At 37.0% G+C, this 23,946-nt stretch overlaps 2 protein-coding genes across 2 annotated transcripts; one reads left to right on the forward strand and one right to left on the reverse strand.

Moving 5' to 3' along the window:
• LOC132118022 (protein-L-isoaspartate O-methyltransferase domain-containing protein 2) lies at nt 1–7,499 on the forward strand. Its single transcript, XM_059527496.1, has 6 exons — nt 1–171; nt 2,087–2,445; nt 3,547–3,649; nt 3,752–3,923; nt 4,296–4,419; nt 5,509–7,499. Exons 2-6 carry the CDS (start codon nt 2,139–2,141, stop codon nt 5,991–5,993), a joined length of 1,191 nt encoding a protein of 396 aa, XP_059383479.1. The 5' UTR covers nt 1–171; nt 2,087–2,138; the 3' UTR covers nt 5,994–7,499.
• Nucleotides 7,500–7,902: 403 nt separating this feature from the next.
• Nucleotides 7,903–23,283, reverse strand: kif3b (kinesin family member 3B). The gene is made up of 9 exons (XM_059527497.1): nt 23,042–23,283; nt 19,553–21,063; nt 16,779–16,880; nt 16,264–16,386; nt 15,859–15,977; nt 10,298–10,414; nt 10,098–10,203; nt 9,740–9,957; nt 7,903–9,649 (listed from the first exon to the last, which is right to left on the reverse strand). The coding sequence occupies exons 2-9, from the start codon at nt 20,978–20,980 to the stop codon at nt 9,541–9,543; spliced, it is 2,322 nt and encodes a 773-aa protein (XP_059383480.1). The 5' UTR covers nt 20,981–21,063; nt 23,042–23,283; the 3' UTR covers nt 7,903–9,540.
• Between the last annotated feature and the right edge of the window lie 663 nt (nt 23,284–23,946).

Raw genomic sequence — 23,946 nt, forward strand, 5'->3', positions numbered from 1 at the left:
CGTGCGTGTGACGTCAGTGCGTCAGCTGGTTTATGTTTACTTCGCATCATTTTTTTCGCAGTCAAGTTAGACCTTATTGTGCCCGGATCCAAATACACGACAAACGCGTTAATGTAATCGATGGACATTGCTGGTTTGCATGACACAACCGCTGAGGTCCGAGATCACAGGGTAAGATGTAGACTCCACCGCGTCAATGAGTGTCAGTGTGGCGGAGACTCTTTTGTTTATGTCTTTCGGTGGTTGTGTAAAGCTTCTCATCGTGCATAGACAGACTGCAGTTAACTAGTACATGCATAATACGTGACCTACATATGACTGTTACTGGGTTACAACACGCGCGAATACATTTACGTTTTCTCGCTGCTTTGTGTTTACAGATGTGTTTTTCTCCAGTCATGTAACGCGATTGCTTTGCTACTGTTTTGCTGATAATGTGATGATCGGTTCCAAACACAGTGCTGTGGTGTCACATGTTACACGGTTGTTCGTTATAAATAGATAATGGATGACATCACGACCTCAATAGTTCATTGTAAGATTACATGACAAAAAGATAGACTTTGTGATATGATGTACATTTTATAACGAGTTCGATTTTAAAGTCTCATTGAAACTTATCTGACAAGTAAAAGCAGCGACCAGACCACCATTTTGCATTCCTGATAGTCTGTGGTGCTTTTGTTTTTACCTAAATTGTCCTATAAGTCATATTCAACATATTTGTAGATTGTTAACATGTCCTGCTATTGTTTTGTTAAAATCTATATTAAACCAAACAATACTGAACAATGCCATTTTTTAATTGTTATGCATGTATCTTTTAAAAGCTCATATTTTTCCAGCACATATTTAATTTATATATTTATTTTACTCCATAGCCCCAGTTGAAACAAATAAACAAACAAAAAAGTAGCCTATTTATATTTCTGGTCGCAATTGTAACTGTATGGAAGAGTCAATAATTACTGTGTTGCTCACTGCTCACAAAAGTTGCAAACAAAGTCATTTTTCCCATCAGGTAGTTGTAGGGAAAGGGTAAGCCTAACCCATATTTGTTTTTACTGTTGATTTGTTTCATTTATTGTAACAATACAATAAATTGTTAGTCAGTCAGTTATTTATTAAAAGTCTGACGTTTCCTGCAGTTTACAAATGTGACCATTGACATGTTAGCATGTGCTGTGATCATGGTTTTCCTTACTTATTACGTATTATGGCTTACATTTTTATTATTAATAACACATTAATAATAGTAACTTCAATATTAAATGTAGGGAAAATGCAACAAAAGATGGGGTAAGCCTTAGTTTTTTAATAAAGAAATCAATACTTTTATTCAGCAAGGACATTTCAAATAAATGTTTTTATTATTATTATTATTATTCTATTCATCAAATAATCATGGAATAAGATTTAAAAATAATTGAATAAAATGTTTGCAAAGGTAAAAAACAGCACCAAAAATGTACACTTTCACATATGCATTCATCTCAATTTGAGCCTAATTTCTGGATTTTTTTTTTTTAAGTCCATAGACATGTAATGTGTGGGCTACCCATGTGCTTTGTCTGCTTGGCCAAAATGAGCAAAAAAAAATCATATTTTAAAATGGAGGCGTTTCCAAGAGTTCAAGTCGGGACACAACAGTGTGCCACTTTTTACTTGGCATTGTCTGACCTCTTAAAATTGAGTGTGAGAGACGTTGAAGCCGAGTGCAATGAGTCTTATTGTCAAGTATGTCGGCATATCAGATCAGATATCCGACATGCTGGGACTCATTAAAGATTTAGCTGTCTTCATTATCATTCTCTGTTTCTTCTCACCTGCTAGACAACTTCTGTCGGAGGTGTCATTTACGAATAAATAAAACATGGTCCTAAAACAGTTTCATATATATATGAATATATGTATGTACATATGTATATATATATGTGTGTTGTTCAATTAGGAATTGTTCATGTTTGTTATTTAATATATCAGATTCTGTGTTTGTTTATACGTATAAAGCTCAATAAGAACGTTCTACTATTTTATTGTCAGCTTACTCTGGGTTTGATCTGAGATGCTTTGCTTTTCCCTCCAGACTGTGACAGGCACACCTCGGTACGGTCCTTAGAAGCTCTCCTGCTGTCATCATGGGTGGAGCCGTGAGCGCGGGTGAGGATAACGATGAGCTGATTGACAACCTGAAGGAGGCCCATTACATCCGCTCAGATCTGGTGGAGAGGGCCTTCAGAGCCATTGACAGAGCTGACTATTATCTGGAGGAGTACCGTGACAATGCGTATAAAGACCTGGCCTGGAGGCATGGAAACCTCCATCTGTCTGCTCCTTGTATCTACTCGGAGGTGATGGAGGCCTTGGACCTGCAGCCAGGGCTGTCTTTTCTCAATCTGGGCAGTGGGACAGGTTATCTCAGCACCATGGTGGGCCTTATACTGGGTGAGTGTACTTGCACTACAAAAAAAATATTGGTATTTTTGTCTTGTTTTTAAGTAAAAATATTGAAACATCTTTAAAAGGATAAATTTAGTTGAGAAGCGAATTTGTGTATTATAGGGCCCTATGATTTCCGCAATGCAGAAAACGTGGACGGAATGTCACGGAATTTGTCAAATTTTGAATGAATTAATCAAAAGTAGGTAATTGCACTTACATCAAATCGTGATATGGACTAATATCTGTAAAAAATTAGTCAGAAAAGTCTATTTAAATATGAATCCTGCATGTCTGTGTTAATGAAAGGTGCAGAAGCGGAAGCACGCGTGACACTCATGGTGATTTCAGCGTCTGCTGTCTTACTAATGAACAACATCTCCAGAACTACACTGAGAGTCACTTTATGAGCATTTGACCATTTGATTGAAGTAAAACTAGTGTCATATCACATACACAGAACTGTAAAGGTATTCATATTATTACAATTTTACATTTATTTAAATGTAATCAGAGTTCAGATTCACACAATCCTTCAGAAACTGTTCTAATATATTGATTTGATGCTCAAGAAACATTTATTGTTATTATCAGGGTTATTTGATTAATAGAATGTTCAAAAGAACAGTAATTATTGGAGGGTGTGTGTGTGTGTGTGTGTGTGTGTGTGTGTGTGTGTGTGTGTTTATAGTAATTTAGCAGATGCTTCTATCCAAACCAACTTACAAATGAGGACAAAGGAAGCAATCAGAATCAATTAAGAGCAACGATATTCTAGTGCTATTACAAGTGTGAATGCCTGCACTGACACTTTTATCACATTTTCGATGCCCTTGTGGACTGCAAATAATAATTTCTTTAAAAACTGACTTACTGACCCTAATTTTTATTTTATTTTTTTTTTTTTTGTTGATCTTGAATTTATATATTTCTTAACCAATTCACGATGTTTTTTCTTTGGTTATCCTTTTATTTTAGTTTTACTTACTTTAGTTTTACTTTTACTTTTTTGTTTGTTTGTTTGTTTTTTACCTAAAAGTAGTTAAGAGAGTCTACCAAAAAATACATATTTAATATAAAAATACATATCTGTCATTCTGTCGCCAGGTCCGTTTGGTGTGAATCACGGTGTGGAACTGCATGCGGATGTGGTTGATTATGCATATGAGAAACTTGACCACTTTATCAAAACCAGTGACAGCTTTGACAAGTGAGCCATTTCCTGTGATATAGCTTTACATATGCCTTTAGTTGTCCATTTTTTTTTTTTTTTTTTTTTTTTTAATGACTTGATTTTGTTTAATGGCCACAGGTTTGAGTTCTGTGAGCCGACGTTTGTGGTGGGGAACTGTCTGGAGATCCCTCCGGAGAGCCGGCAGTATGACAGGGTGTACTGTGGAGCAGGAGTTCAGAAAGAGTACGAGAACTACATGAAGAACCTGCTAAAGATTGGCGGGATCTTAGTCCTCCCCCTGGAGGAGAAGGTGGGTACATGTCTACTCATCAAGTTCATGTGCTCTTATTGCAGTGCAGGTTTTTTCGAGAGACTTTAAAGGGGTTTGATGAATTTAGTTGTATTTTTTGTGTTGACATTTCCTGACACAGAGAATGGCTTTAGGCTCACTTTATTGGAAAAGACCATGTGTGCAAGATGAGCTTTTAATATTTTTGGCGAATACTGCATTTGGCAAAAAAGAATACTTTGATTTCGTGGTGTCCTAAAGTCAATTTGTTTTATTTAAATCTCTTTGCTATTTTACTCACACAAAATCAAAGTTCACAGTACACACAAGTGTAATTAGTATTCACATGTGATGATGTGTAATTAGTGTAATTAAGTAGAAACTCTTTTGCAGTTGACCAAGATCACCCGCACAGGTCAGAGCTCCTGGGAGAACAAGAAAATCATCGCTGTGACCTTTGCCCCGCTCGTCCAGCCCAAACAGAATGTCAATGGCAGACCTAGGAGTGTTCCTCTACGTGAGTCCAGTACAAGCAAGGACACTAATTGCAAATTATTTTTTACACCAAAACTATTTACACCAAGGCCAGTGAGTTTTTGTATATCCAAATTAAAGCAAATCTCTGATCATTTACATGCTGTCATACAAAATACAACCCGTAACTACAGTGTAAAGGGTCATTTACACCTATACCTATAACGATAAGAGTTTTAATAACCATGCTAAGAGAATAGTGAAGTCCAGACCACAACTATAATATTAACAGCACATAGATACGATATTGTTGGAATCAATTTCATAATTTTTCTCCAGCTATTGAATGATAAAAAAACATTGACAATCAGATGCCAATCAGAATTCAACTTTTAAGAGTTCCAGCATTTAAAGCAGTCGACAACAAAAGCACAGTTCACGTTTATAATAAATATAATGTTATTATCTGTTGGTGTGGACGCCTATATAGTGATAGTTGATGTAAACAAGCCCTATTTGAGAATTTCCGCTTTTTTATTTTTAATTTTTTTTATCTCAAAATATTTTTTCCCTTTGTGAATCCTTTATATTTTTACACTAAAACTTATCCCCTGTTCTGGAAAAAAAAGGATATTACTTTTGTGAAAAACAGAGTGATCACATTACAAAATGACCTATATATATTATTTACAATAATTACTGCATTGCTGCAGTAATTCAGGCAAAAGGAGCCCCAACTAAGTATTGAGAGCTGTACATGCTCATACTTTTCATGTTCATACTTTTTAGTTGGACAAGATTTCTAAAAATCCTTTCTTTGTATCGGTCTTAAGTAATATTCTAGTTATCTGAGATACTGAATTTGGGGTTTTCCTTAGTTGTCAGTTATAATCATCAAAATTAAAAGAAATAAACATTTGAAATATATCAGTCTGTGTGTAATGAATGAATATAATATACAAGTTTCACTTTTTTAATGGAATTAATGAAATAAACTTTTTTATGATATTCTAATTATATGACCAGCACCTGTGTGTGTGTATATATATATATATATATATATATATATATATATAACTGTGCATTGACAAAAATAAGATCTCTGCTTTCCTCCTCATTTTCTACTTTGCAGCCATTTTTGAGGTGCGGACATTGCAGGACCTGTCCCGGATTGCTATTCGCCACACTCTGCGGCAGCCCATAGCTATGGGGGAAGGACACACAAAGAGACGGGTGTCTTTCCCAGGGGCCCGTGCCATGCAACGCTACGGGCCCCGCTTCGAACGCCGCCGCTTCTGCCGCCGTTTCTACCGCCAGTGTGTCAACTCCGTGGTTCTCCACGACTCCATGATTCCCACAGCCATGGACGACTGCAACTACCCCGGTGGAGTGGAAGAGGAAGACGAGGAAGTGGAGGAGGAAGAGGAAAGGGGTTGTCGCCGAGTGAGAGAAGACCTGCCCGAGGAGGACGAGGAAGGATGTGGCACCGAAGAGGAGAAAAGCAGAATTGGCTGCGCTCGTGCAGAGCCTCCCGTTAATATTCTGAGGGAGAAGATTCTAAGACTCCCGCTACCTGAACCCCTGAAGATGTATCTGCTGTATTACAGGGAGAAATGAGATGTGGCGAGGGATAATACGTGCAGTGTAGCACGTGATGAAATGCCTTTCTCTTCTTTCTCCTCCTCTCACCTGGATTGGCATGACAATTAAGTCCTCAGTTAATGACATCATGATATCCATATCCCTTTGAGAAGCAAAGCTCCTTGATTGGGGATGTACAGAGATGGAACAGAAGGACTGAGCTCATTTCCCGAATAATCAACGTCGCCCGAGCTCATGCAGCTCTTTTTGAATTCAGTCTTCCCCTCGATTGAGATGATCAAAGTGTACGATACGATACATTGTCCCTGTGGGAAATGCTTGTTGCTGTGAGCTCTTTTAGAGTAGCGCCACTTTGGGAAGTGGCATAGTTTGACTCTTTCATAGCTTTAAGGTGCGGTCACATTTTCCCTAGTTTGGTGAAATTCAGTCATTTCAATAGGATTCTGTGCGACTGGGAGTTTCGCGCAAGAATGGAAAAGTTCCTCACGAAGATTTCGCTCAAGCGAATTCCCCACAACCTAAAGTGAGCTGCTTGGTTTGAAGCGGTCGCTCTCGTGAGAAAAGTTTCTCGTGCAGATTCCATGTCAAAGCTGGTTACGCGAGTTTGCCATGTTCACTTAAAAAACTGCTTTGTTTGAAAGTGACTTCTGTTCTGACAATGGACTGTCTTTGCGAAATTTTGCTAATTGCTAACCTTTACACGAGACCCTAAAGTTGGCCCTCCACTGTTGAACTCTTTACCTTGCCTCTACTGTGTTCTCCAAAATAATGAATAACGTCTGCATGTGTACTGCCATAGTGCAGCTGCATTTTGTCAATATTGGATAATAATATTGTCAGTATTATCATGTAAATTTGATAACTGTTGCTGGTAGCATTGTAACTTTATTCCACGCTCGTATGATGGCAGACATTGTTCTTGCACACAATATTACTTGTCATTGTGTCATATTGCAAGCTTTACAAATAATACTGTAAAAGTTGTGTGAAAATAATGAGAAACATCTTTAGTAAAATTCTGTTTATTGGTAATCCACAAAAATTCAAGGTGTATGAAGCACTTGGGTATTTTTTACGAATTCCAATCGTTTTGCTAAGATTCTTTGCCCCTGCTCAGGAATACTTTAGAAAAACGTATACTTTTTAACTCCTTCATAGAACAAAAAGACCAAAATGTTAGGACCATTCAATTTTTTGACCAAAAATGTTGAAAATGATCTGTTTTTTTTATATCCCAGTGGTGGTAAAACGACCTCTGTACAGGAAAACTATTCTAAGCATACAATGGTGGGATCTGGTAATTCTATGATCCCAGGTTCGATTTCTACATTTCTTCAGGAGCATTGTTCTTTAGTTCTCCTTGATGAGACCAATGCTTCGGAGGCCCATAAAATTCAGGATATTATTACAAAAATGTCTTTACTCATCTGACGTACAAGCATATCTACCAGGTTTTGCTTGAAATGATTGTGTGTTTGTAGGTGACAGAATCTTTAATAAAGTTTAAGTTTGCACACTGGACAGCACATTACTTCTGTTTCTGTTCACTCAATATGTATTCTGTATTTGCAGTGTGTAACAAATTCCAAAACTTGTTTTATTTAGTGGAAATAATACTTAATTTGAACACTGGCATTTACAGTAAGTTGAGAAACCAGAATCAGGACGTTTAACCAAGGGGCACTGCTATGGTTTCCAGGCCCCCTGAACATCATATTGACTCATCAAAAAATACTATGATTTATCGCAACCAGAATTGGAAGCTAATGCTTCAGATTACAAGATCATTATGCTACCATAACATGGAACAGGACAAGGTTCAGGTGACACGTTATTTGTTGTGATCATTCATATTGTGATCTGGGTGGAATAAAAATCCAAGCAAAAATTTTGGGTGAAAAAACAGCTCTTACTCTTACCTTTAATTAAAATATGGTTAACACATTGAGGACATTTGCATTCTAAACAAATACAAATTCAAAAACATTTCCGTACAAAACAAAATCTGTGTGAACATTAAAATGATTTTCTCAGCATGGTTATTACCACTGAACTGTTCTGCATCACATGGAAGAATGTGAAAGTGGAATATTAGACTGCAGACATACAATTTTATTTTGCCTATAATGTTTTAGATGTTCTTATGTCATGCTTAAACCTCAAAAATAACGTAACAGCAACTAATGACTTATGCATTAATACAGCCAGGAGTGGCAGCATCAATATTGATTAGATAATGCATATTTACTGATTTCAATGACCAGCATCAGGATTTGCAGTACACATTCTGACAACCTGAAGGGTGTATGTTTACTAAATGACGACGTCTTCCGCTCTAAACAAAAGAACCCGGTGAATCACATGAAAATGATACTTAAATCTCATATGCAAAAATAAATTTGTACACAACTTTAAATAATATATATTCAAAAATAAACCATATAAATCTAAGCAAAGAAAATACGACTGTTAAAAAGTATCTACAATTGCGTGATTATAAAACTTACTAGTACGGTAATAACTTAGCCTTTTAATTATTATTTTGCATTTTAATACAACTGCAATAATGATGCAGATTTATTTACTAACATGTCTCTATATACATAAACCCTATGCTATGACAGAAGGGGTAAAAGAACCCTACAGTAGCAGCAGGCAATGGTATTACCTTCACTAGTTCAAGGTTTGACAGTTCAACATAAATAAGACTTACTCATATCAAACTATTGTTTACTGATCCCCGTGAACATTAAAAACAAGTCTGCCCAACACAACAGACTTCTAGTGTGATTCAAAGCATTCAGGAACCATCCAAAAGGGGTTTTGGTGTAGATTACAGGTTCTACTGTCCAGCTATCAGGTCAAGGGACTCTCAGACCAAACTTCTGTATGTAAAGAGAATCTAAGGCACCTTGGAACCCTGATATTTTTAGTATGTAATGACCTTTAAACCCCCAACTCCTTTCCTTACTGGATGTATACAGTGCTGACTGCAATGACAACCCGGTCAAGTGTGTGTTTCTGTCCCCTTCCCCCAGCCAAAGAGACTCAAAGAGTCTTCGAGAAAGGCTTAGAGGTTGTTTTGGGTCTTGGCCAATGACGTAATGTGCTTACTCTCTCGTCAAACAACAATACAGTGCTTTTGTGGCCCAAACCAGCATAAATCTCATCTCCAGCTACTTTATGTGAGAAATGTGTTAATCCTACAACTGGACACAGACAAAAACATTCCCACAATTACGTAACTAACACCATCTGCTGTCTAAATGACCTCACACACAAACACAAAACTAAAATAAATAAAATTTAGCTTGAGTGCAAACTAAATCTGTGGAACTTTATCTTGCGGTGAGCTTTAAGACTTTAAAGATCGCCATATCTAACTTTTTTGTGCTATAAACGAGATGTTGAAGCGATATCTAAAAACAAAATAGTATTAGGTCTGATTGGTGGGTTCAAATAAAACACCAAGATGTTCCACCTTTGTAAATCTTTCTAAAACTGACAACTTTAATGCCAAAGCCGGTCAGTTTATATGAAGCAGTGAAGCTTTTCACTATTTTCACTTTGGCACGAGGCCTCGGGATTGTGGGTAAAGAGGGGACCCTGAGCCGGACAAAGGGCTGTGAGCTGAAGTTGGAGTGCTCACCTTCTTGCCAGTTTTTGGCCGGCTGAAAAAACGAAAAAGTATATTAACCAAGGATAAACAAAGAAGTGAAAACTAAACAAAAGAGAAGAGGTTGGAAGGGTTGATTTCTCACCCTGACTTTGGTTTCTTGGACAACCCAGCAGCTGAGGCACTGAGGCCTGGACTGGAGCCCAGGCTGGCACGAAGACCAGAGGCGTCCACCTGGATCTCGTCCTCCTCCCTCAGAGCGTCCTCCAGAGCCGCAGCCACTTTAGGCGCGATCATCGGCCCTTCGTAGTCTTTTGTGGTCCGTGTGGGCAGGTCCAACTCCAGCAGCAAGATATTCTCAGACTGGAAGACGGACAGGGAGAATATAAAAAGATGAAGGCAAAATATTCTCCTGAGCTCTCACTGTAAAGAGTGAGGGAGCGCTGTAACTGAATCCTTTGTGTGGTGCCATGCAGGGGATTATGGGAACACTGTCAGCATACCTTGTATCTGACATCAGGCTGCATCAACATGGCAATACGGGCATGCTGACTCAGAGGCCGTCTGTAGCCCACTGCAGAAACAGGCCTTTTCATCATCTGCTGATCACTAAGAAAAAAAGAAAGAGAAAGAAGAAACATTATAGTGAGGATGTTAATGGCCATAAACTCCAGCTTCAATTTTCCAAAATAAGAATTTGTACTTTTGAATACGAGTGATGGGGGTCATTTTCCAAAGGTCATCTTCTTCATCAAAAGTAGCTCTTGTCACAATCTTGTTCTTCTCCTCCAGTGGGATGAAGTTCTCTATGATCAGATGTCTGGGGGGTACAACACAAATGTTAAAGGGTCAATGATGTAAACTTTTGTCAAAAAAAGATTTGTCAGGCTCTTTTGATTTACTCTAAAGGGATAATTCACCTAAAAATTAAAAGTCTTATTTTTTATGAAATCCAAGAGCTTTCTGACCCTCCATAGACCGCAATGGAACTACCACATTCAAAGCCCAGAAAGGTAGTAAAGACGTCGTTAAAATAGTCCATTTGACATCAGTGATTCAACTGTTTTATTAAGTTACAAGAATACTTTTTGTTTTGCGCAAGAAAACAAAAATAAGGACTTTATTTAACAATTTGACAGTATTGGTCGCACGTTCAGGAGAGTACCACAACCCATGCTGACGCAGAAGATGGTGTTCTGATGTACAGTGGGAAAAAAGTTGATTCCCTGCTGATTTTGTAAGTTAGCCCACTTACAAAAAAATGAAGGGTCTGTAACTTTTTATGGTAGGTTTATTTTAACGTATAGAGACACCAACCAAAAAATCCAGAAAAAAAAAATTATATAAAGGTTAGAAATTGATTTGCATTTCAGTGAGTGAAATTAGTATTTTGAAAATAAATATTTTCCCCACTGTAGAACACGGATGTGCTTTGGCTTGTTTACAAGCAAGGGAAAGACACATGCATGCATCATGATATTGTCATGAACACATATCATAGGACTGTCCCAAAGGAGAAGAAACATTACGGTTAAAGCAACGATGTCACATGGACTATTTTAACAATGTCTTTACTACCTTTCTGGGCCTTGAACATATCAGTTGCGTTGCTGTCTATGCAGGGTCAGAAAGCTCTCAGATTTCATCAAAAATAAAGGTAACACTTTATTTTGATGGTCCCTTTTGAGCATTCTGTTGACTGTAAGCAACTTTGCACCTACATGGCAACTAACTCTCATTAGAGTATTAATCGACTGTCTGCTTAATATCTGCTAACTCTTTATTGTGATGGTGTCCCAACAGACATTCTACTGACTATAAGTACATGTCAACTTATTCTAACCCTAACCCTACCAGTCTACTAATACACTATTAAGTTAACAGATATGCAGGTGCAATGTTACTTATAGTCAACTGAATGTGTTAAAGGGACCATCAAAATAAAGTGAAACCAAAATAACTTAATTTGTGTTCTGAAGATGATCGAAGGTCTTACGGCTTTGGAACGACATGAAGGGGAGTAATTGATAAGAGAATTTTCATTTTTTAAATGAACTCTCTCTTTAAAAAGCAATTTATACATAGAACAAAATCTTATATGAACATGCTTTAAAAAAATAATAATAATAAATTGCAGCATAAATTCCAAAAGGTCAGAGTGATACAATTTGTCCTCATTCACATTAAAAAAAATTTATTTAAAACAAAAATCTTAAAGCAGAAAACCTTGACATAAATATTTATTATTATTATTAAAAATAGTGAAGTCATTTTGATAAAATACTAATATATTAAAATACTAATAACTCCTGAAGACCCTCATAAACTTAAACTTGAGTCTTAAGTCGCTGGGGTATATTTTTAGCAATAGCCCAGAAAATATTGTATGGGTCAAAATTATCGATTTTTCTTTTATGCCAAAAAATCATTAGGATATTAAGCAAAGATCATGTTCCATGAAGATATTTTTTAAAATTCCTACAATAAAATTTATGAAAACTTAATTTTTGATTAGTAATATGCATTGTTAAGAACTTCATCTGGACAACTTTAAAGGTAATTTTCTGAGTAATTACATTTTTTGCACCCTCAGATTCCAGATTTTCAAATAGTTGTATTCTCAGCCAAATACTGTCCAATCCTAACAAACCACAGATCAAGGAAAGTATATTTAATCACATTTCAGAAGATGTATAAATTAAACATTTAGAAAAATTGACACAAGGTTTTGTGGTCCATGGTCATATATATATATATATATATATATATATATATATATATATAAACTGCGCTGTCCAGTTAGCATATGTCTTCAACAACATCTTCAACCTCTCTTTGAGACTAACAGTGATCCCCACATGCTTCTAGCAAACCACCATCATCCCACCCTGAACCCATTCGAATTTGCTTACCGCTCAAACAGATCCACTGATGATGCCATTGCAATGGCCATACACTCTGCCCTGGAACACTTGGAGGGAAGAAACACCTATGTGCGGATGCTGTTCGTTGATTACAGCTCTGCATTTAACACCATCATCCCTACCAACTTTTTAGCCAAACTGAAAGATCTGGGTCTTAACAGTCACTTATGTACCTGGGTCCTGGACTTCCTGACCGGCAGACCCCAGGTAGTTAGGATTGGCAATCACACATCCTCCTCACTCACCCTCAGCACTGGTGCCCCACAGGGATGTGTACTCAGTCTTCTCTTGTAATCCCTGTTCACTTACGACTGCTCTGCTAAGCATAGCTACAACATCACCCTCAAATTTGCTGACGATACTACTATCCTAGGACTCACCACTAAAGGCAATGAGACATCCTACAGAGATGAAGTTAATGCACTCACAGCATGGTATGCTGATAACAATTACAAACATCTAAACAATCTAAACATCAGCAAGACTAAGGAGATGATCGCGGACTACAGGAAGTCACAGAGAGAGAGTCACATTCCCATTCACATCTATCAGACTCGCTGCTTGAGATAGGTCGCAGCATCATCAAGGACTGCACTCACCCTGCTCATCACCTGTTTGCCACACTACCATCGGGCAGATGCTTACGATCCATCCGATCACAGAAAACCAGACTGAAGAACAGCTTCCATCTTCAAGCAATCAGACTCCTTAACAGCCAGCTATCCTTCACATAAAACCGTATAAATATAATTTATTTTAAAGTATTTTATACTTTTTACCTTGAAAAATAAAATAATACTTTCGATTTAGATGTGTACATTCACATGTACTGATTTGTATAAGGAAAATATGTTATTGCTACTACTTGACAGTAGGGGTGAGCACGGATAGTCGAACATTCGAATATTCGTTCTGCTCTAATTATTCGATAAATTAAAAAAAAAAAGTTCACAATAAAACCTAATTTGGTCACTTTCTGTGATTCTCCACGGCATATTTGATGATGTATGCAAGCAAAAAATAAGTAATTAATGAATAAGGGGCCGTTGACATATCGCGCCTAAAAACGCGTGGAAAACGCTAGGCGCGCCGCTTTCTCCTTCTTTCCAAAGCGCTCGGGCAGAAGCGCTTCTGAGGCGACGTGTTCTCTCCATGAAGACGCGGAAATTTCAGCAAAGGATAAATGGATTTGCAGCACAAAAAATTGCTTTCAGTAGCTCTGCTACTAAATTTATTCTAAAATGGCAATCCATATACAGCTATGATCAGCTGTTCCTTCATCTTGGCTGAGCTTTCAACGTTGTTAAGGGAAAGGATGAAGCTGAATGTTTAGTTGACCTGCGGTGCGCTTGCGGCATTCTGAAAAGTTGAGATGTTTTTAACTCGATGCTGTGAGGACGCGCCTGGAAAAAACGGGCGCATCGCACCGCGTGCGCATCGCGACCACGTCGCTTCCATTATGAGCGTGCATATTGCGCGCCTACATTGGAAATAACGAATTTGAGCGCGCAAAAGACGTGATATGTGAACGGCCCCTAAGAACTGCGGTCTTCTACAGTACTTCAAATATGCTGTGGAGAATCACAGAAAGTGACCGAATTCAAGAACATTGTTGCGGCATCTCTCAAGCAACGAATAAATACCGCTAACTTGGATAATGCAGTGAAAACTCCTCTTCTTGTTTCTCGATGAAAACATGAGAGAAGTAAGAAAAAAAAATAACTTTTTTGAGCATTATCAGAACATTTTCCTTGATGCGAGTGGTGCGGATGCAGCCGCCGTCACCGACAATGAAGAGGATGCAATGCCCACTCGTCGGAAAAGGCTGAGCCAGTTCTTCAGCGATGATTACAGAGAGTCCAGCCAAGACGAGTGGGAACAGTTCTTGCTGGAGCCATGTATTCCACCAGATGAGGATCCCATTCAGTGGTGAAACGAAAACACGAAGCGCTTCACAAAACGTATTCGCTTAGCACACCGTTATTTGTGAGTCCCGACCACGTCTGTCTCGTCAGAGTCCGTTTTCTCTGCGGCCAGCCTAGTCTTGTTAACAGACTAAGGAGCCGACTTTCCCCCGATCATGTTTACATGCCTGTGTTTCTTAACAAGAACATGTAAAACAATAGAAAAAAATAAAAAAAAGATTTGCTGACAGTTTAAAAGTTTCAAAGTTAAGTGTAGGCTACGTTCTACAATAGCCTAATTGCTGCAGGCTGCACTACGTTTTTTCTTTGTTCACTTTTTTTTTTTTTGCTTTTAATCTGTACTTTTGTTTGTTTGCACGCATTGTTAAAGGTTTTCAGCTACAAAACACGATGTGTTATGTTCAAGCTTGTTCAAAATGACGGAAACAATAAATGTTGCTGAAAAATAACGTCTGTCTCATTTAACTTAATTTAAATAAACGAATATTCGAATATTCGTTTTTTGTGAGCTCAAATATTCGAATGTGATATTTGCTGAAAACGCCCATCCCTACTTGACAGTTGCATACTACATTTTTAAAGTTGTTAAATTTCAATTTATCTTGAAAATGGTACAACAAAACCTTATGAAACTAACATACAAAAAGTACATTTCTAAAAACTTGCAAACTAGCAAATGTCTTCCCATTTACTTTTTTCTTTATTTTGAATCTTGAAAGATATTTGCCATTCACATCTATTCTGCTTTCTGGACTCAAAAGCAGCCTGTCAGATAAATCTTCCCTTAATGGACACTCTACCTCAGAGACTGAGTCTTAGTGTGTGTGTGTGTGTGTGTGTGTGTGTGTGTGTGTTGTGTGTGTGTGTGTGTGTGTGTGTGTGTGTGTGTTAAACAGTTAACATCCGTAACACAGTAGTGCTGTGTCTAGATTTCCAAGCAGTCAGACCAACACAACTTAATTAGGTCAGAATGCCTTTAGTGGTATTTTTTTTTTTAATTCAGCCTCCACACTAAACCAAACACTGACCACTGCACCCATATATGACAAAACATGCTGATTTTACAGTGGCAATGTAGAAATAATGGGAACTATCCAATAGCTAGAGGAACACGTATGTGTATCAAATGAAGTGACAACTGATTCAGGATTCACTGGATTCTCTTTCGATTCAAAAGCGATTCAGAGTGATTTAACCTGACTCGATTCAATTAACCAGCAATATGAATCAGTACATTTTAAAATGCATTTGTAGCAAAGATTCAAGAAATACTGGTGATTCTATGGATTATCAGCGGATATATTGGATTTATCTGTATTTATGAATTAATCACTGATATTGAATATATCCATTTTTTATTTAGTTCATTATAATGTTTTGATGCCTTCTGGTTATGGTTATAATGATTGGCATACTTAAGTTTGAGTTCTCTGGTCAGCTCATTCTGCGTCTGCTCCAGCTCCTGCCTGTATTTGACATGTTCATCCTGGGCGTCCTGAATCTCCGCCTTCACAGACTGCAGCTTGGAAAAGAGCTACGCAAGGGAAGAGACAGAAACAGAAGGCTCATTAAAAAAAATATGAGGCTCTTTACAGGAATAGGTAAGGCATTTGCTCTATAAACTCAAACAAAACTAGGTCAAATTCAGTCATATGCAGATGATTCTCAACAGGGAGGATGGAGATCTGCCAGGAGAGCTGTCCTACTACTAATGACCCCAGAGAATACAGCTGGACTTTAAAAATACATCTGATCACATGCACACACAGCCTTCCTAAAATCATTTTAACAGCAGCCTATCTAGACAGACAGACAGATACCTTTTTCAATTTCTTGGTCTTAATGTCAACTTCCTGCTGCAGGGAGCTGTACGTCTCCTTCAGCTCCAATGTCTCTTCGTCACGACACTCCATCTCCTGCTGCATCTCCCTTTCCCGCCTTTTCTGCTCACACACACACACACCCACACATTATGAATGTTTTAAACATCTCTGCATTTCAGACGCCTAAGTGGTACTGCTCATATAATGTTTATAATGTCCTAACAGTGAGAAATTGATATACATATTTCTGCCCTATCACCGTCTAGATAGAAATGAATTGTTGAACACAATGCCAGGTCACAAAATGAATCAGAATTTATTTGTAGATAGGACTGCTGAGTTATAAAAAAAAAAGCTTTAATCAGCACTTTTTTCTCCATTTAGAATCCAGATTCCCAAAATATCCACATAAACTAAAAGGAGGCTCAAATAACATGTCTCCTTAAAAAAACCTTGAGGACTGAAACACAGTCCAGCTCAATCTCTCTACAGTGTGTTATTTGAAACTGTACCTGTTCGGCTATCTCCTGTCTCTTCAGCTCCAGAATCCTCTGCTGCTCATTGGTGTGGTCCACAATGTTCTTTCCTCCCACCAGCAGCTTGCTCTCCATGGCCTGAAAGTGAAAAACTGCTTATCAGATAAGTCAAATGCATTAATTTATCCTGAAAACACAATAACACGATATTAGCCAAGCCAAGAGCTGGATTGCTAATGATATTTGTTTCTGAAACTAATTTCTAATCTTCAATATATTTCATTAAATCTGAGAGTTTGCAGTGTACATCAAACATGAGGAGAGAAAACAAATGAGTAATAAAATGAGGATAAACGTGTTTTTCTATTGTGCTGCAATAACAACATACAGTGCAATCAGTGTAGTCCAATTAAAAACAAATGACTTACAAGCTGGTTCTTTTAATGAATCAGTCAAAAAAAAAAAAAACACATGAATTCACAAAAGGACTCAACAAATAAATGTTTCTTTCCAGAATGACTAGTCAGGTTAACTGTTGTCACTGGCCCAAATAAAAAAATTAAATTATGAATTTAAATGTATATTTTTATTTTATTATATTTTATATATATAACAATTTTATGTTTTCAATTTTTAAATGTATCATGTAAATTGTATAATGTTTAAGATTTTAAAAGTATATGTTTTACATATATATATATATTTTTTTTATTATTTACAAAAAAAAATTACACGTTTTTTTTTTCTCATCACAGTATATTTGCAAAAAATTTAACTATATTTGTTTTACCAATTTGTTTACTACCATTAAAAAGTTTGGGGTGAGATTTTTTTTTTTAAGAAACTGATACCTTTATTCAGAAATGGACAGGAAGACATTTTTAATGTTACAACAAAAACTATTTAAAACAAAACAGATTTTTTTTTCTAATTACTAAGATTCCTAATATATATATATATATATATATATATATATATATATATATATATATATATATATATATATATATATATATGGATGGGTATCGTTAAGGTTTTAACGGTATTACTACTCTTACCGATACTGCTTAACGGTCCGGTACTTTAAAGGTATTGTTATTGGTACTTTGTGTTGAGTTACTTTTTAGGCAGTCGAAAACTTTGCATTTCTCTGTCTGCACATAATGCACTTTTGAAAGATGCTTTGACAGATTGCTTGTGTTTCCGCCCTTACATACAAAAATTTTGTTGCACTTATGACAACCATCGTTGTCTGCATCAACTCTAGTGAAGTATAACCACACTTTGGAACGTTTTGCTGTCTCCGCCATCGTCACTCTTTGTGTTAAGCAGGAGTTTTCGTACTGTAAGGGGCCGTTCACATATCGTGTCTAAAAACGCGTGGAAAACACTAGACACGCCGCTTTCTGATTTTTTTCCCCCAAAGCCTTCGGGCACTTACGCTCCTGAGGAGTCTGCCGTTGCTAAGCAACCATGTCCTGCTCTCTCCATGAAGACGCGGAAATTTCAGCAATGGATAAATGGATTTGCAGCACTAAAAACTGCTTGCAGTAGCACTGCTACTAAAATAATTAAAAAATCCACATACAGCTATCAGCTGTTCCTTCATCTTGGCTTAGCTTTCAACGTTGTTACGGAAAAGGTTAGGAAGTTACATGACCTGCGGTGCGCTTGCGGCATTCTGAAAAGTTGAGATGTTTTTAACTCGATGCGGTGCGGACGCGCCTGGAAAAAACTAGCTCGTCGCACCGCATACCGCGCACCTACATTTGAAATAACGGACTTGAGCGCGCAAAAGACCCGATATGTGAACGGCCCCTTATGCGTATGTGTGCGCCGCGCTCGGTCTTGTTATGTGTGTGACTGACAGACAGCCTCCGCGGCGCGCATGAGAGACCTCGCAGATTTCACAGACAAACGTCTTTATATGATCGCAAATTAGAAATGTTTGGTAAGATAAAATGTGCACGATAACATAATTAAGCAAATCTCTTCGCCATCGTCACTCTTTATTAAGTGGGAGTTTTCATACTGTTATGTCTGTGCGTGCGCCGCGCTCATTGTGGTGTGTGTGTGACTGACAGACAGCCTCCGCGGCGCGCATGAGAGAACTTGCAGATATATATATATATATATATATATATATATATATATATCATGGTTATCAACCGTTATCGACATTGAAAATAATAAGCATGTTCTTAAGCACCAAATCAACATATTAGAATGATTTCTGAAGGATCATGTGACAATAAAGATTGGAGTAATGATGCTGAAAATTCAGCTTTGACATCACAGGAATAAATACAATTTTTATAATATATTAAAATTGAGTTATTTTAATTTGCAATAATGTTTCTAGGATTGGGACGATAAATCGATGCAGAATTGATTTGTGTATCGATTCTTAGATTTTCAGAATGTATCGTGATTCCTCTGGAATCGATTCTGAGCTTAGATTTTAACAGCAGATGGCGCTCTAATCTAGTTTTTATCCGCACACTCAAATGCTCATGAAGAAGAGGGCTAAAGAGTGCTAATGCATTTGGCATATCATGTAATTTCACCTCAGTTTAGAATGATTTTATGCTTTTCAGAATCGATCCTAGAAAGAATAGCAATGCATTCAGAAAATAATTTCTCGAATCACGATGCATTGATTTATTTTCCCGGCCCTAAATGTTTCACAATACTAAAAAATTAATTTTTTATCAAATAAATACAGACTTGTTGAGCAAAAGATATTTTTTTTCATAAACATGAAAAATCTTTTGACCCCAAACTTTAACCTGAGATCTTCACTTTCTAACCTTAACTTTGGCCGCCAGCATCTCTGACGCTTCCTTCTCTTTGTGAAGATCATCCATTTTCTTCTCTTTCTCTTTCAGCAGCCGCTGCTTCTCCTCCGCCACCAGGCTGTGGTCCTCCATGATGGCCTTTCTCTCCTTCTCCAGCTTCTCTTGTTGTTCACGCCAATAATCCGTGGCGTTCTTATCGGCATCCATTCCTTCCTCTTCGTCGTCATCCTCCTCATCATCATCATCCTCCTCCCCATCTTCTAACTCCTCTCCTGCTTCTCCAACCCTCCTTCTCCTCCTCTTTCTCCTCTTCTTGCCAGACCTTTTCTCCAACTGTTCTTTTAAGCGGGCAATCTCCTCCTGAAACTCCCGAAGCAGTGCATCCTTGGGGTCTTCATTGACACGGGGTTTGTTCTTGATGTTTTTTGCGCGATTTGCATAGCGTAGCGTGGTCAGCGTCTCCTCCAAATTGTAGGAAGCAGGTCCGATGTTGGCCACCATAACCGTACGGGCATTCCCGCCCAAGGAATCCTGAAGCAGCCTTGTAAGTTTAGAGTCACGGTACGGGATGTGGGTGCTTCTCCCGTCCACCAGCGCTGAGATGACGTTACCCAAAGCTGACAAAGAGAGGTTGATTTTGGTGGCCTCTTTCAAACGCTCGCCCTGAGCACCAGTTTTGGTCTGTCTTTCACTTCCTGCCAGGTCAACAAGGTTGAGTTTCCCAACCCGAATATGGTTCTCTCCATCAGGACCCAACTCACTGCACTCAATGGTGATGACGAAGATCGCGTGAGAGCGAGAGCTGTGCTCGTTCATGTTAGTCGCACCAACCGAGCGGTTCTGATTCCCCACGTTCATCACATGCTCAATCTCACGAACACTTTTTGTGACGAATGAGGAGAGGTCTTTAACGTAGACACCCGTATCCGGCCTCTCTTTGAGCTCCAGACGGCGTGATTGGTCTTTCGATAGAAGGTCCTTGATCTCTTCTTGATAAATCTCTAAGTATGAAGCCCTGACCAAGTACTGCTGGTTCTGAGAGCGGGAGATGTGTGTGAAAATGTGTTCGAAGGAGTTCGGAATGACACCCCTCCTGTCGGGGTCGTTTCGTACCCCTTCCATCGTGAAAGTTTTTCCGGTGCCTGTCTGGCCGTATGCAAAGATGGTCCCATTGAAGCCAAACAGTACAGAGTCCACCAATGGCCGGAAAGTCTCATCGTAGAGCTCCATCTGCTTTGAATTCCAGTCATAGACTGAATCGAAGGTGAACACTTTTGGGTGCTCATGGGAGGACGCACCTCGAGAGTTGCGCACGGCCACTTGCCCAAACTTCACATCCACTGAGACCACCCTCTCGAAATTGGCGGCTCGCTCTTTCTCATTCATGGGGCGACAGCGCACCACTACCTTAACGGATTCAGAGCTTTTGCTTTTAGACATTTTGATGGCTCTGGCGTTTCTGCTGGCTTCTCCTAATAAGACTGTAGTTTATTTCACAATGTTGGTGCTGCCAGCATCACAGCCTGCAAAACATTATGCAACTCAAAGTCAATGTCAAAGTCAAGAGAAAAACCTGTGTTATGATGATACCAAACAAACACAGAACATATTTATCTAGGCAAGCAAATCTTTAGTAACCTTTTTCATAAAAACACTGAATAAGTACATATTTTGTAAACAATAAAACAGAATAAGCACATTTCTAGCTTACAATAAATATACAAAATCCCATTTTCATGATGAGTACATCATAAAGAGAAAATTAAAATTATTAAAACAGAAAAACTTTTTTTACGAATTATTTTATAACTATGAAACCAAATCATAATTATGAGACTATGTCATTGACAAAAACAATTAAAAAAAATGTAAACTGAGAATTTTAAAATAAACTTTTTATTTTATAATACTTTTTTACTTAAGAAATAATTATGACTTAGTATCTCATACTTTTATCTCTCTATCTAATACCATCATACTGTTGATGATTTTGGTGAATTATTATTTTTTTTTATTTCATAGCTATGAAACAAAGTCATAATTATGAGATACTATGTCACATAGATAAAAAGTTGAAATTGACCAAAAGAAAAAAAAACAATATTTACAAAAAGTTAAAATTAGAGACACCTTTTAAATTACCTTATCTCCTATACCATAAGTATGACTTAGTATCTCATAATCAGTCTCTTTATCTCACACCATCATACTATGAATGATTTTATATTTTTTGAATTATTTCATAATGAAACCAAGTCATAATTATGAGATACTGTCAAAATAATTATGAGATAAACAGCTGAAATTGACACACACAAACATTTTTTTTAATTAGATTTACATTTTTAAACCACTTTTATATCTCATAATTCTCATACTTTTGATTTAAGCTATAATTATTACTATCTCATAATTTTGTCTCTTTATCTCATACCATTATACTATTGATGTATTGATGGAATAGCAAAACAGTTCAACTTTTTCTTCTTAGGTTAGAAATAATGTCAGTTGGATGGAACAGTATATTGCAATATGTTTTACTTTTTTCAACTTTACAACTATTTAAACAAAGTATAGAGCTAAATTAAAGTGATATGCTTTAATTGGTTGCAAAGTAGGTACAGACATTTAGTTCCTTCTTTTTAATCTTTTGCTTCATGTTTTATATTTCACCTATATATATATATATATATATATATATATATATATATATATATATATATATATATATATATTACATTTTGCTCTTGTATTTTAATGTGCTTATTTCTATTTTGTATTTGGTGTATTCTACTGTTTTTGTATTGAATTCCTTTTTGTTTGTAAAGCACTTTTGAACTGCATTAACTAGTTTGGAAGAATGCTATATAAATAAACATTTGCTTGCTTGCTAGAGACATTTACAAGTCCAGACATGTAGAGTCGTTTATGACACTCCTAAATAATCATTTTCATAAGCAAACCTGTACTCAGTATTACATATTAAGTTTGTAGACATAACGTTACATACGTCTAAAGTAGCTTGTTATTCCCAAATTATCATCTTTAAAAGACTGATCATAACAATTTACACACACAGAAACACAATCTACTAACTACTAAATTAGCTGTAGCAGCAAAGCTAATATAACGTACACACGAGCCCATCCGAAATCATTTAATCTCAAACATCTCTGTAATTCTGTTTTAACTGAGTTAGTCTCAGGCTCAGCTGTTATATCATAATATAGCGAGAGATAACGGCGATAAACAGACTAAAGACTCAACTACGAGACAATAATTGTCTGTTCTCCTGAAAATTAATATGTTTGTTTCATCGGAAATTATGGTATTTTTATAGTTTGATACTATAATTTTGCTCATATTAGCTTGTAAAGATATATAAACGTATCTATGAGGATGGAGCTCCTCAGAGACTCAAACAAGCGGCCTGGCAACGGCAAACAAACCGTGTCATAGATACAGCACAGACTGTAGAAATACACACATAATGTAACTCACCTCTCCCCTCACGAACAACTGAACCTGTAAATTACGCCGAAGATCACCGTCGCCTTCATATCAGTCAGAAGCACATAGCTCTCAAATCTCTAAGCACTGAAGTATATGAAATCACCCGCATCTCTCGTCACGAGCTCCGTCAGCCATGACTGTCCCAGAGAGGAGAGAGAGAGAGAGAGAGAGAGAGGAGAGCTGTGCTGTGATCCCCCTGCAGGCCGGGATGGATCTGCTCCTGCTGCTGGATCGAGCCAGACTCGAGGTGCACATTCCCAAGCCATTTCAAATGGACACTATAGATTTGTATGTAGTTTGTATGTTTTGTTTTTAAAGCGATGAAATAACAACAAAGTACCACTAATAATAAAATTATGGAATGACTTAGGGTTTAATTAATAAAAAAAAATATATATTTTCAAAATGACAAATTAAAATTCAGTTGTTTTCCATACACAAAAATAATAAATATTGTATTTCATTCATTATTTATATTCATTTATTTTTTTTAAAGAAATTAATACTTTTACCTAGCAGTGATGCTTCAAATTTATCAAAGTTAATAGCAAAGTCATTTATTATGCTACGAAACATTTCTATTTCTATATATATATATATATATATATATATATATATATATATATACACACACACATATACTAACATTAGATTCACCTAAATTTGATTTTAAAAAAAAATGGTTTCCACAAGAAATTGAAAGCAGCATAACGGTTTCAACACTGATAATGAGAAATATTTATTGATCAGAAAATCAGATAAATAGCTTGGACGAGCATAAGAGACTTCTTTCAATTACATTAAAAAGTTTAGAAATGTGAAAATTTGAAATTGAACTGTAGGGCATTAACCATTCCATTTAAAGTTTTATTTATTCATTCATATCTTTTTTT

The sequence above is a fragment of the Carassius carassius genome, chromosome 37 (genome assembly GCF_963082965.1).
Source record: "Carassius carassius chromosome 37, fCarCar2.1, whole genome shotgun sequence".
Lineage (NCBI taxonomy): Eukaryota > Metazoa > Chordata > Actinopteri > Cypriniformes > Cyprinidae > Carassius > Carassius carassius.

Coding starts and splice junctions, on each gene's coding strand:
- kif3b (XM_059527497.1), bottom strand. CDS start 20,980: ATGTCTAAAAGCAAAAGCTCTGAATCCGTTAAGGTAGTGGTGCGCTGT. Junction 16,387..16,778: donor GACAGGAGATAGCCGAACAG/GTACAGTTTCAA, acceptor GTGTGTGAGCAG/AAAAGGCGGGAAAGGGAGAT. Junction 10,204..10,297: donor CCCATCACTCGTATTCAAAA/GTACAAATTCTT, acceptor TTTTTTTCTTAG/TGATCAGCAGATGATGAAAA.
- LOC132118022 (XM_059527496.1), top strand. CDS start 2,139: ATGGGTGGAGCCGTGAGCGCGGGTGAGGATAACGATGAGCTGATTGAC. Junction 2,446..3,546: donor CATGGTGGGCCTTATACTGG/GTGAGTGTACTT, acceptor TTCTGTCGCCAG/GTCCGTTTGGTGTGAATCAC. Junction 3,650..3,751: donor ACCAGTGACAGCTTTGACAA/GTGAGCCATTTC, acceptor TAATGGCCACAG/GTTTGAGTTCTGTGAGCCGA.